General features: G+C 36.7%; 1 protein-coding gene across 3 annotated transcripts in view; it reads right to left on the bottom strand.

The window, feature by feature from the left end:
* The window catches only part of SPTLC2 (serine palmitoyltransferase long chain base subunit 2), a 109,971-nt gene that overhangs the window by 64,358 nt on the left and 32,110 nt on the right, over positions 1-13,503 (bottom strand). For all 3 annotated transcript variants that reach the window (XM_077910169.1, XM_077910168.1, XM_077910167.1), the window contains exons 3-5: positions 9,305-9,459; positions 7,277-7,425; positions 5,454-5,578 (exon numbers count right to left, since the gene is read on the bottom strand). In XM_077910169.1, the coding sequence (XP_077766295.1) occupies positions 5,454-5,578; positions 7,277-7,425; positions 9,305-9,459 (429 nt within the window). The remainder of the gene's footprint in view (positions 1-5,453; positions 5,579-7,276; positions 7,426-9,304; positions 9,460-13,503) is intronic.

The following is a 13,503-nucleotide window of genomic DNA, read 5'->3' on the forward strand; positions in this document are numbered from 1 at the left end:
TTTTGCCTTCAAAATCTCTCCATAAGCTCTACTTTAACATGTAAACATGAGTTTCTACTAAGGCAACAAGAAAAGGCTGAAGTTCTTAGGGACTTTATTCCTTCTCACATTCTTACTCTTCAACCTGTAAGATCTGAGCTCAGAAACAGGTTTTTCTGTCAACAGTGGCCTCAAAATATCCAATTATGACTTTAAGAGTGAGGTGCAGAAAGTATCAGCATGTTCCCAGGAGAACAAGAGAGAAGACATATACACACACACCGATTTATAACAGAATATTCTTAGAGGGATACTTAAGAAACTTGTATAGCAGATGTCTGCAATTTTTACTGTGTGCAAGTTATTATAAGGATAAAAAGCTACCTAGTTATAAACACATACATTTAAAAAGGAAAAGTAGAGTTGCAGATTTACCAATATGGGCTGATGGGGTTTTTTTTGGGGGGGGTTAATTTATATGTAATGTGTATACATGCACACAGACATGCGTATGCATCAGTCAATACACGTGCATCTATTTTTCTAGTTCTATGCACTGAGGGACAAGAAGTAGTGACACCCAACTAGCCATAAACACAACAGACCTTGATTTCTAAATACCATCCTCCAGTAAAAGGAACCAGGGCTCAATGGTGAATTCATGGACCCCAAGGCTAAAATAGGTTTGGAAGAAACTTAAAAATTTAAAAAGCCCAGAGCCTCTTATGCTACAAAGTAAGAAAAGTGCTCCTTAGAGGGGGGAAATAAAAAGCACAAGCACATATTCAAATGGCACAGGAGCCCTCCTGAGAGATCTCCTAACGGCCAAAACTGGAACAAAAATAATATTTTGAGCAATCATGTTGGATTCAAATAATAAAATATTCACAAATCTAGACCACTGTAAATGAATACGGGAGAAGCAATAACTCTTCAGAAGAGTCATGGTAATGAAAGACAAGGAAAGACAGGAATTGTCACACACTGGAGAGTAAGGAGATATCATGCAGATATTCTACAGAAAATCTGGTAAAGTTGAAATGAGTTCTGTACTTTAGTAATTAGCATTGTATCAAGGTTAATCTCTTGGGTTTCGTAAATTTCACTGGTATAAAAGATACTTATATAAAAGGAAGCTGAGTGAAGGGTACACAGGAACCCTGTATTCTTTTACAACTCTTCTGTAGCTTTAAATTAATCTTTGAAAAAAAGTGTGAAAATTTTTTTAAAAATAAGAGACACTAGGGAAGAAAATGATGAGATACCGAATTTCTCTTCTGCAAGTCTTCAAACCCTTTACTTATCATTCTTGGCATCCCGCTATACCTTAAAAGGATCCCACTCCTTTCCACTCTATACAATTTTATCTTCTTCTCTTTCTAGTTAATTTGTTTTCCTGACAAAATCTGCAACATAACTTGCTATTTACTAGCCTTATTCACCATTTCTATGTATCAATCTACTATGAGGCTCTATCATACCCTTAGTTCAAAAATAAAATAAAACTTAAATATTAGCATTTAAGAGCTAAGTGCTTAATATGTTCCAGGCATTCATTATGTTAAGGGTTTTAAAGACATTATTACTTCTAATCCCCATTAAAAAAAATCTAAGAGGCAGGTACTATTATTATCCCCACTTTACATATGAGGAAACTCCCTTTCAGGAGTTACAAATCTTGCCCAAGGTCACAAACTTAGTGAGTGACTCATTAAGAAGGTTCTGCTTCCAGAACACATGCTCTTAATCTGTAATATACTGTCTCCCCCGCCTTCAAGCTGCATAATCAACCACCTCACATAGAAAATTTAGTATCAGATTCAAAGAAATATTAAAACTGGATTAGTTCCTGCCTTTAATGGATTAAATGATACTTAATAACATTCAACTATAATGTTTGATTTGAAAGATAAATCTTTAAGGTAGTATCTTCCAACTCTGTATATAAAATCTCTAATTCTACATAATTAGTTTCTGAACATACAGGGAAGAGCAGGATGAGATAATTTAATTCCCTAGTGTGAAAAACTCAGAGAAATTCCAAATAAGAATCTCAATATTTTACATTGCTAAAATGTAGGACAGGAATGTATTATAACCAATATGAGGTCGAAGAACCACACATTTCTGTGTCAAGGGATCTGCCCATTGTTAGATATCTAAGTTGATCTAAGGATCACTACACATCCTTTTAATGTCTGCAGGATGTGTAGTGATGTACCCTTGTTCTTTCCTGCTATTGGTGTCTTTTTATCCTCACCAGTCTGACTAGAGATTTATCAATTTTATTCATTTCCTCAGAGAATCACCTTTGGTTTCACTCATTTTTCCTCATTTCTGATTCGTTATTTCTGAATTTATCTTTATCTTATCCTTCCTCTGTTTGGAATTTTTGGGTTTAATTTGCTCTTCCTTTTTGAAGTTCTTGTTTAGGTGGCTGATTCAAAACTTTTCCTTTTTTTAATACAAGCCTTAAAGCTATAAATTCCATCTGAGTACTGCTCTAGCTTCATCTCACAAACTGTAATACACTACATTTCCATTTAGCTCAAAGTATTTTCTATTTTTCCTTTCTTTTTTATTTATGGGTTATTTGGAAGTATGCTAATTTTCAAATATTTGAGGATTTGCCAGACATCTTTGTGTTACTGATTTATAATTTAACTCCATTATTATCAGAGAACATACTTTGAATTCATTTAAATTTTTAAAAATTTGTCAAGGTTCATTTAATGGCCCAGAAAATGGTTTATCTTGGTAAATGTTTTGCTGTTGTTGGGTGAAGTGTTTCATAAATGTCAATTAGGTCCAGTTTGTTGATAACGTTTTTCAAATGTTTTATAACTTACTGATTTTCTGTCTAGTTCTTCTATCAATTATTGAAAGAGGGGAATGGAGATCTCTAATAACAATTATGTATTTGTCTATTTCTCCTTTCAATCTTATCAATTTTTCCTTCATGTATTTTGAAGCTCTATTACTAGAGCTATACTAGAGATCAATGTACCTATACATTTAAATTGTTATATGTCTTTTTGGGGTCCCTGGGTGGCTCATTTGGTTAAGTGTCCAACTCTTGATTTCAGCTTAGGTCCGGTCTCAGGGTCGTGGGATGGAGCCCCACATTGGGCTCTGGGCTCAGTGCAGAGTCTGTTTGGGATTCTCTCTCTCCTTGATCACATGTGCTCTTTCTCTCTCAAATACATAAATAAAATCTTAAAAAGGCGGGGGGAACCTGGGTGGCTCAGTCAGGCACTAGACTCTTGATTTCAGCTCAGGTCATGATCTCAGAGTTGTGAGATCAAGCCCCACGTTGGGCTCCCCACTCAGTGGAGAGTCTGCTCAAGATTCTGTCTGCCTCTACCCAACCCCCACCCTGCTCACTCATGCTCTTTCTCAAATACATAGATCTAATGAATAAATAAATAGAACAAGATAAAATTGTTATGTCTTTTTAATGAATTAACTGCTTTTATCATTACACAATGTTCCTCTTTACCCACAGAAATAACTGCTTGTGGGATGCCTGGGTGGCTCAGTGGTTGAGCGTCTGCCTTTGGCTCAGGGCATGATTCCAGGGTCCTGGGATCAAGGCCTGCAATGGGCTCCGCACAGGGAGCCTGCTTCTCCCTCTGCCTATGTCTCTGCCTCTCTCTGTGTCTCTCATGAATAAATAAAATCTTTAAAAAATTAAAAAAAAATATTCCTTGCTCTGAAATCTTTGTTCATATTGATATAGTCACTTCAACTTTCTTTTTGATTATTGTTTGCATGCTGTATCTTCTTCCGTCCTTTTATTTTTACCTGTGTCTTTTTTTTTTAGACTTTTTTTTAGACTAGTCAAGTCTAAAAAAAGGGGGGAAAAAGTAGAACAAGGAGTTCGATCTGTAACTAGCTGTGAACAATCAATTGAGATAACTCACTACCTTCGGACAAGCCTACCTGTGTCTTTAAAGTAGGTTTCTCGCCGAAATCTGCTTACTTTTATTGAATCTGACAACATGTCTTCTAATTAGAATGTATAAGCCATTTACATTTAATATGGTATCAATATAATTGGGCTTAAATCTCTTCTCTTGTTTTCTATTTATCCCATCTGTTCCTTGAAACTGTGTTTATATAATTGAGAAGGTCTTTACGGTTAGCCTCGTCCAAATACTTCATTTTACAAAGGAAAATTTGAGGCTTAGAAAGGCTGGCCGCGGGACTCCTGGGTGGCGCAGCGGTTTGGCGCCTGCCTTTGGCCCAGGGCGCGATCCTGGAGACCCGGGATCGAGTCCCACATCGGGCTCCCAGTGCATGGAGCCTGCTTCTCCCTCTGCCTATGTCTCTGCCTCTCTCTCTCTCTGTGACTATCATAAATAATAATAAAAAAAAAAAGAAAGAAAGGCTGGCTGGGCTGGTTCAGTTGGAAGAGCATGCAGTTCTTGATTTTGGGGTTATGAGTCTGAGCCCCACATTGGGTACAGAGCTCACTTAAATAAATCTTAAAAGAAAGACTGTGACATGCTCATAGTCAGACAGCTAAATTTGAACATATAAAAAGAAATAAATTTAAACATATAACCAACCAAACAAAAACCCAAGTCTTCTGACTCATTAATCCACTGATTTTTTTTTCAGTATGTCATTCCTAGATACCAATATTAAAATGAGAGTAAAAAATCTACGGGTCCTTTAGGGACACTTGAGTGGCTCAGTTGCTTAAGTGTCCCACTTCTGATTTCAGCTCAGGTCATGATCTCAGGGTTGTGAGATCGAGCCCTCTGTTGTGCATACTCTCTAAAAAAATTAAAAATAAAAAATGAAATAAAAACCTTGAGGGCCCCTTCAAGCTGAGAGTGCCAGTCTGCTAGAATCTGATTTACAAAGTCTCTTATTTCCTCTCTCCTTAACTGCCCCCATACAAACTCTACCCACAGGGGCATAAAAATTGCACATATTCATTTTTATTATTGTTGTTGTTATTACTACTACTTTTAACCTTCATTATTATTCATCTGTATTATTACTTTTAACCTATATTACCTGTATTTTACATATATACATATCATTTGCCCATATATCTCTAAGCAACAGACATTATGATAAGAATAGGCATTAGGGTACCTATGTATTTTCTTATTTTTCTACCAGGAAAAACCACCTGTTAAATAACCTCCCAAACTAAACATTGTTTCTTTCAAAATTTTTAACCTTTTATGAGGCTTTAATTAGAATCCCTTTCAAAATTATATGAAATAAAAAAGGCAAGAATCATCTAATGGAAGAGAAAGAATCATGGGTTCTAGCAAGAAAGCTTCAACTGATATAAGTCTCCATGGAACACACTTACCCAAAAATTTGTGATAGAAATATCTTTGGGTAGATCATGTGTAGCCCGAAGTTTACAATAGCCTTTGGCTTGTTCTGAATGCTTTACAAACAAAAGATACATACAACAGAGTTTTCATAAATGACAGACTAAGTCTTACTTTGCCAACAAGAGCAGGAATGTTCATTGAATTTGTTGCAAATCCCATGCCATATGCCATAGCAGCTTCTACTCCCAAGAAACTTGCAACAAGCTTCTCTAGCTCTTCATGCTTATCCAGGTTTCCTGTGTGGAGAAGTTAATGAAATTAATACCACCAAATCCCAAATTTAAGAATTATTCATTACTTCCTAAAAAGAAATCATAGTCTACATGTGACAACCTTTTCAGAATAAGCTCCGTGGAAGAGCATTATGAAGAGAAATGGCTGATAAAGGACACAGTAGTTGAATACATTCTGATTTGGCACCTGTGATGGAATTCCTGTAAAGAAGATTACCAACAATTTCTCCCATTCCTGTTGACACATGCCAGTTCCAAGTCTAGGACTTAAAGAGGCCTGGCAAGATCTGCTTTTATACTTCTGAAGTCAGTTGCCATGTAAAACGGTCTAACAGGTTGTTGAACAGAGAGGCTACATAGAGAGGGAGAGGCTCTGGAGGATAAGAAACTATATGGAAGGAGAATGCAGGGCTCAGGTAGCCCTCACCTGATCCCACTACCCAGCTGACATGCCAAACATAGAAGTAAAGCCATCCTGGACATTCTCTCGTCAGCCATAATGTCCCACCCAATAGTATACGGAGTTAAAATAAATGTCAAGCACTTCCCAAACTGCAGAATCACAAGCAAATAAATATATGTTTCTGTTTTAAGTCACTAAGTTTTGGAATGATTTGTTATGTAGCAAAAGACAAGTTAAAAAGCATCCTCCCTCACTTTGTATTGTGATCTTCTATCAATACTCAAATCCTTAAAAACTGAACAAGACTGATCAATGATACTAACTAAATGCAAAAGATCAGAAAAAAAGACTGCTGAACTTGGGTGCTACCTATCCTCAAAGCTTTACACAGTCATTTAACCTCTTGGGGCTTTAGTTCCTTATCTGTTGAATACCAATAATAATATTTGCTCTATCTACCTCATATTGTTGTGAGGATCAAAAAAGCGAATAGGTTCAAGAAAGTTATAAAGTATAAAGTGCCATAAAGATGTAAAGTCTGATTACTATATGTTGTCACTGCACACCGCTGCCTTAACCACATCATTAAGGATCTTGAGTATAAATGACCCCGCTCCATTTGCCAGTCTTGAGACTCACAAGAAATAATGAGAAATTATTGTTTTAATCTCCTAAATTCTGGGGTTATTCACAGTAATAAATATCCAGGACATTGCCTTATAACATCTATAGTTATCAGTTCTCTGGAACAAAATGCAAGAATTTGGAATTTTCCTTTGAACAAAATTTAATTCTTTTTATATAAATCTGTTCACCTTTATATTCTATAGACTTGTAATAATAATAATAAATAGCTAACATTTACTGAGTGTTTACCATGACACAAGCACTTTACATGAATTAGCTTATTTAATTCTTCAAACAGCCCTGTATGATAGGAATTATTATCACCCCTCAATTACTGGTATGGAAACACATTAACCCTCATATGCCCATGGGGTCAGTACTAGTAAGTTGGCACCCTTAACCACTATCATTTGTAAATGCCAACAAGGTCAACATTAAAGTTACAAATGAATCAAATATTTATGGAACCCTTGTAGATATATTTTGTAATATAATGGAAAAGATAAATACATCTCAAAATGTGTTGAAAGCATTAACATCATCCATTACTTCAGAAACAATATGGCGAAGTATGTATTTGGATGCTTACTACTCTGGGTCTGTATCAGCATTATTCCCTCCTGAGTAGCACAGTTAAGAATATCAGCTGGCCAAACAGATCCTATGCTTACCTATTTCCTGCCGAGTGCTACACACTCCAACTCCATACTCCTCTAAGACTTTCGCAGCTGCTTCTTGACATGCTCCTGTATTCCGTGCAAATCCAAGATAGTTGTAGGAACCCATGTTTATAACACCTTTAATTACATTCCCTGTGTACCTGTATTTCAAAAGCATAAAAGTTCATGAAACTCAGGAGCAAATCAAATACTTACGTGTGATAATAAAGATAGTAGTAATACAAAAGGAAGCACAATATACAGGAAATAGGAAGAATATGGCTTAGATGAAAAGCAGCTCAAACTCACTACCAATTAAGAAAATGAAAGGCAAAATACTAATTTTCACTTATCAATAATGATAATAATTTAAAAACTGATCATATGCAGTGTTTGCCAGGATAGTCTCACATACTGCACATAAGAATATCAGTTAGTACTTTTTTTTCTGGAGGGCAGTTTGGTAGTAATTATCCATTTAAAAGACAAACATACTCTGACTCAGCAATTGCCATACACATATGAAAAAATATATGCATAAAGATCCTTTAAGAGTCACTAGACGGGGATCCCTGGGTGGCGCAGCGGTTTGGCGCCTGCCTTTGGCCCAGGGCGCGATCCTGGAGACCCAGGATCGAATCCCACGTCGGGCTCCCGGTGCATGGAGCCTGCTTCTCCCTCTGCCTATGTCTCTGCCTCTCTCTCTTTCTCTCTCTGTGACTATCATAAATAAATAAAATAAAAAAATTAAAAAAAAAAAAAAAAAAAGAGTCACTAGACAATGGGGTGCCTGGGTGGCTCAGTCAGTTGAGCATCTGACTCTTAGTTTCAGATCAAGTCATGATCTCAGGGTTGTGGGATTAAGCCCCAAGTGGGGCTCTGTGTTCAGCACAGAAATCTGCTTGAGATTCTCTCCTTCTCCCCATGCCCCTCCCCCTGCTCACTCACTCTCTCTAAAATAAAATAAAATATTTTTTAAAAAGCAAAGAAAAAAGAGAGTCACTACACAATTTATCTACTAAGTCCCTTCCCCAGACCAGTGACATTCTACATGGTGGGAGCTCAGTCAGCCTGGGCCCACAAGCAAGAACATGGTTCAGAGGCTCCACTAACCTAAGGCAGACACAAAGCGTGGACAAGAAATAAACTGTTGCTGTTTGAACTCTGAGATTTTTTTTTTTTTTGAGATTTTGGGGTTTTTAACGAAGAATGATGCAGTCCAACCTGCTAGACACTATCTATGGCTATATTATAGGATACTCAGTACCCAGTACTAATAATGATCTTGCTGTGAAAATAGATAAGCAGGATATTACCAATGTGTTAGCAAGTAAAAAAAGCAAGATATAAAATGATTTCCATAGTATGATCCTATTCTTATAAATCAAAACCTACCTCTATGTAACCCCAGTAGATTGATTACATGCATACCCCACAGAAAACATCTGGAGGAATAATACACAACAGACTACAATGGTTACTTCGAGGGAGTGAAGATTTGTGGAGAAGTGGGTTTGCAGAAGGGATAGTGGCTAGTTGTCATGGGAGAACATTTCATTTATCTGTATTATTTGCCTTTTTTTCTTAATAATAATGCAATGTGTACAATCTAAACAATAAAATTTTATGAGTATGAAAAGATTTTTAAAAAACTATTCCATCTATTTAAGTAAAAACATTCTATATATCCTTAAATCATTTGAGAAATCAAAATATGCAGAAGTAAATTCAGACACTTGATTCTGATAAGTGGCATAACAGAAAGGACAGTTTATCTTTTTTTTTTTTGTTTTTTCTAATAAGTCGAATTTTGTATTCAATTATAATCCAACACAGTATCAAATGTAATAGAAAAATGCATTTTAAAAATCTAGATAGCAAAGAACAATATGCAAAGCATATTGCAAGGTAACTATGTTGTACTGTACTCTCAGCTTCTATTCTTATTTTTATAGATTACTCAGTCTACAATAGAATATATTCTGAAGTGAAGAAATTCTTTTTCTCTTGCTGTCAAATAATTTCCCAACTGAGACTCACTTGAACGACCAGTTGTAATCATGAGATTGCCTCTCCATGATATCCACCCTGGCTCCAGGCACACTGCAGATTGGTCGATTCCAGTTGTCTCTGATCCTCATGTAGAGGTTCCTTGTATAGAAGTTTTCAAAATCCTGATATAACGACACAAAGTCCTGCCAACAAATGGTGAAATACCATGAATTTAACTGAATTACTTTAGAAAATTTTTACAACTTCCCTTTCCATGTTGCAAGAGTGCTTGGGAACAAGAGATCAATTACACTGAATTAACTGATAAGGAAAACATTTGTAAAGGCATCAATTCTCTATGTTAAAACAACTTGGGGCAATGGCTGGTTCAATCAGTAGAGTATGCAACTCTTGATCTCAGGGTTGTGAGTTCAAGCCCCATACTGAGCACAGAAATCATAAAAAAAAAAAAAAAAAAAAAAAAGGTAAAAGAACTCTTAATCAGGTAAACATCACTTGGCCCTGACAGTTAACCTATATGAAATGGTTGTAAATAACTATCTGACTACATGAATATAAAACCAAAGAATTTAACTTAAAAAGTAGGCCCCATAAAAATAAAACCTAGTTGTACAATTCTGTCATTTAAATGATTTTCCTTCCCAATAACCTCAAAAGGACTTCTCTTCTGCCTCCCAAGTAATATATTGGGAAATGCCATTAAAAAACACTGTAATTCCAGTTTCAAATAAGAAAAATAATTCTGAAATTAAAATTCCCCATCCTCTGCATATTTTTAAAGATCAAAGTGAAAAACATCCAGAGAAAAATGATAAACAAGAAATACTAAAAGACAGCTTATATAGAAAGACACCTATCTCAGGTTTCTTTCCTTGGATGGGAGTTAAAAAAAAAAATTCTTATGATGAATTCTCATGACTAGGGACTTAAAGCCCTCTCTTCTTCTGTGAAATAAGTTACACTAAATTTAAGTCTATAAAAAAGCCTGGGTGGAGCCAAAATAAATGCATAATGTCATGTCCCATGTAATATGACCACTGCTCAGAACCCGATCAGACCACATTAGAACAACTCGACTCCTGAAGATAAGGGGTAAACCAAACAAAAAGAAAACTACTATAGTTTTACTATAGTTAGCAAACTGCTAAACTTCTAGCCCTGAGATCTGGACTTACGTTAAATAAGCTAATCAGAAACATTCAAGTTTAAGCCTTATTTTGAAAGACTTTCATTGCTAAATAAGATTTCATATAATTTTATAATTAATAACCTTCTATGTCATTGGACTCTACTAAATAAGCCTCACAGCAGATAAAATCTTACATCAAGCTGAGCAAAGTCAGAAAGTACTCTTAGGAATGTGCAGCACCTGACACCCTCATCTCACAACTGATTCTAACATTGACATTTCCTTAAGAGAAAATATCCATAAATAATGTGTCTATCAACTGGAAACTTACTACTTAACTGATACGTCCTTTTTGATAGTCTCCACTTCTAACAAGAATATCAAATGAATGAAAACTAGAACAAAGACATCTAAATTCTAATTTGGGACTTTTCCTTAGCTACTATTCACTATGCATTTCTTTGCCTAAAGGAAAAAAAGCAAACAAAAACAAAAAAAAAAAAACCCAAAACAGTTGTCGCCAATCCTTTTCTATTAATATCAAATAGGGTAAAGAGTACTAACTCTTCTAAATTTTATTTCTTTATAACTTTTCTAAACACTGCACATTAATATTAAAGGTATTAACTTAAACCCCCAAGAGAAAGGCTCCATCACAAATTTTTAGTAGCAACAAAGAGTATTATTTTTGTATACATTATATAAACATCAGAAAACACTTACGAGTCTGGTCCCACCTACCAGAAGTCTTACCAAACCCCAATATCAAAAAAAAGGCTGCAGGCTAAAGTTAAGTAGAGTTCTGGGGAACCAGTGACCTAGTGGTGTGGCTGGGAAGGGAGAGAGGGGCTCCAGTCTTTGCAACAGAGACTGCCAACATCAGGGAGCTCGCAGCTCAACTCATCAGCTCAGCTCATTGTTACAATGGGAGAACAAGGAAGTTCCTGAGATGGGAACAGACTTGCACAGAGTGATAGAGAAGTTGCCACAGTGAGCAATGTTAGAGATCAAAAAGCAGGTGGGATGGAATGGCAGAAGAGAGGGACTCATGGCCAGGGTACCAGTATGACTGCAGTTAGAAGGTTTGGTGGAGGGAGCTGAAAGGCAGCTATCCAAACTCCCTGCTGCTTATTAGCAATGAAGTAAGAATGGGGATGGAAAGGGATCACTATTCAGGGTTCCAGTTCTATGCAACAAGGGTGAGTGTCTTTTTCCAAAAATATACAGTTTAAATTTTCAAGGACTTAGGGTTATACTAGAGGACTTGTCTCTTCATTTATTTCATTCAAATACTCTTTTCTAAATACTTCTACCAGACCTGGGATATAATGAAGAACACGAGGGTTCTCTCTGCAAACTGTGACACCCCCACTACTGCTACCCTCCCCCTTCCCACCCTGGCCCCCATCCCACTCCACATACCCACCCCCCTCTTCCTCCTCCACAGTTTAGTCACTGCAAAATGATTTCAGTCAGGGCCGACCTACTACTTGTTTGCTCAGTCACTGAACAAACATTTACTGAGCTGTCCTTTCCAGGCACTAATCTAGGCATTGGGGATAAAAATGAGTAAGACACAACCTCTACACTCCCAAGATCTCTTAGTGGAGTGGAGTGGCACACAAATGAAGTTACAATACAATGTAACAAGCACTCTACAGGGATACTTGCCCAGGCAAAATATACTTAACTGGTGGGTGAGTGGCAATGATAGAGTCAAATACAAATAACTTTCATGCACTGTTTGAACTTGATGTACTCCTCATGCACATGTTTCCTGAAGACCTTGTCCACAAACCCCATATACTAGCAGATATATATGATAAATAGAAAATAATAACTAGTTGAAACTATACCCTGGACTGCTGAGTGTGAAGTCCCTGGGTAAGTGACTTCTACCAGTGGCCTCAAACAGAAAAATTCAAATTCATGGATTTGTTAATTCAGGATCATTGAAGACCTTACCAAAAGTAGTCTGGAGCTTAATGATTAGCCAATAAATATCCTTTATTGGTTGAGGTTGAGTCTTTTAAAAAACATTCTATACTATTTAAAATAAATAGGTACCACCTATTCTAGTGCCTATCTAGACTTCAGGATCACAGTGGAAAAGGCTGAGTGCTACCACTTTGAGAAGTTGACTTTATTATAACAATTGTCCATGGTTGTCAAGAGCAATTCTGGCCCAACATAGATGTGTAAATATGATGATAATCACAACAGCAGCAAGAGTTCCCGTTTGAGTACTTATGATACTTATGTCCAGCATTACATATATCTGCTCATAAATATCCCTGCACCTTCTTAACAGAAGATACTATTCCCACTCCAGAAAGGCAAAATGGCTTTCCCAGTTAGGGAACAAGCCAGGGGCAGAGCCAGGAACTGATCGAGGCCTTTTCATTCCAAAGTCTATGCCCATACATTTCCATGACTTACAATTTCTTCTGAAAGGTTTATGTGCCACAGCTTGTTGAGTGCCTGACTCAACAATATGGATCCCAATTTACTTAGCGTAAAGATCTGATAACAAGAAAATCTACTTTGTCTGATGGTGCTAAGGTACTTATGTATCTGGCAAAGATCAGGATGCTTCAAAACTCTCAATCACTGAAACTGAAGACATGTAATGACATTTCAAAATTAAAGACAGCTGTTTTCTTAGATTTTTTTTAAGATTTATTTATTTATTCATGATAGACACACAGAGAGAGAGAGAGAGAGAGAGAGAGAGAGAGAGAGAGAGGCAGAGACACAGGCAGGGGGAGAAGCAGGCTCCACGCCGGGAGCCCGACGTGGGATTCAATCCCGGGACTTCAGGATCGCGCCCTGGGCCAAAGGCAAGCGCCAAACCGTCAAGCCACCCAGGGATCCCCTGTTTTCTTAGATCTTAAACTGAGTCATCTGTGTGTATGTGCATATGTGTACACACATACACAATGCTATGAATACTTAAATTCAAAAGACTCAACACTCATTGTTATTACCACCACTCCTCATATTATTAACTTAAACATTTACTGAAAGTCTAATAAATGCAAAGCACTGTTCTAGGCACTTGGCATATAACAGTAAACAAAAAGATAACAATAATCTC

This window comes from Canis aureus, chromosome 9 (assembly GCF_053574225.1).
Source record: "Canis aureus isolate CA01 chromosome 9, VMU_Caureus_v.1.0, whole genome shotgun sequence".
NCBI lineage: Eukaryota > Metazoa > Chordata > Mammalia > Carnivora > Canidae > Canis > Canis aureus.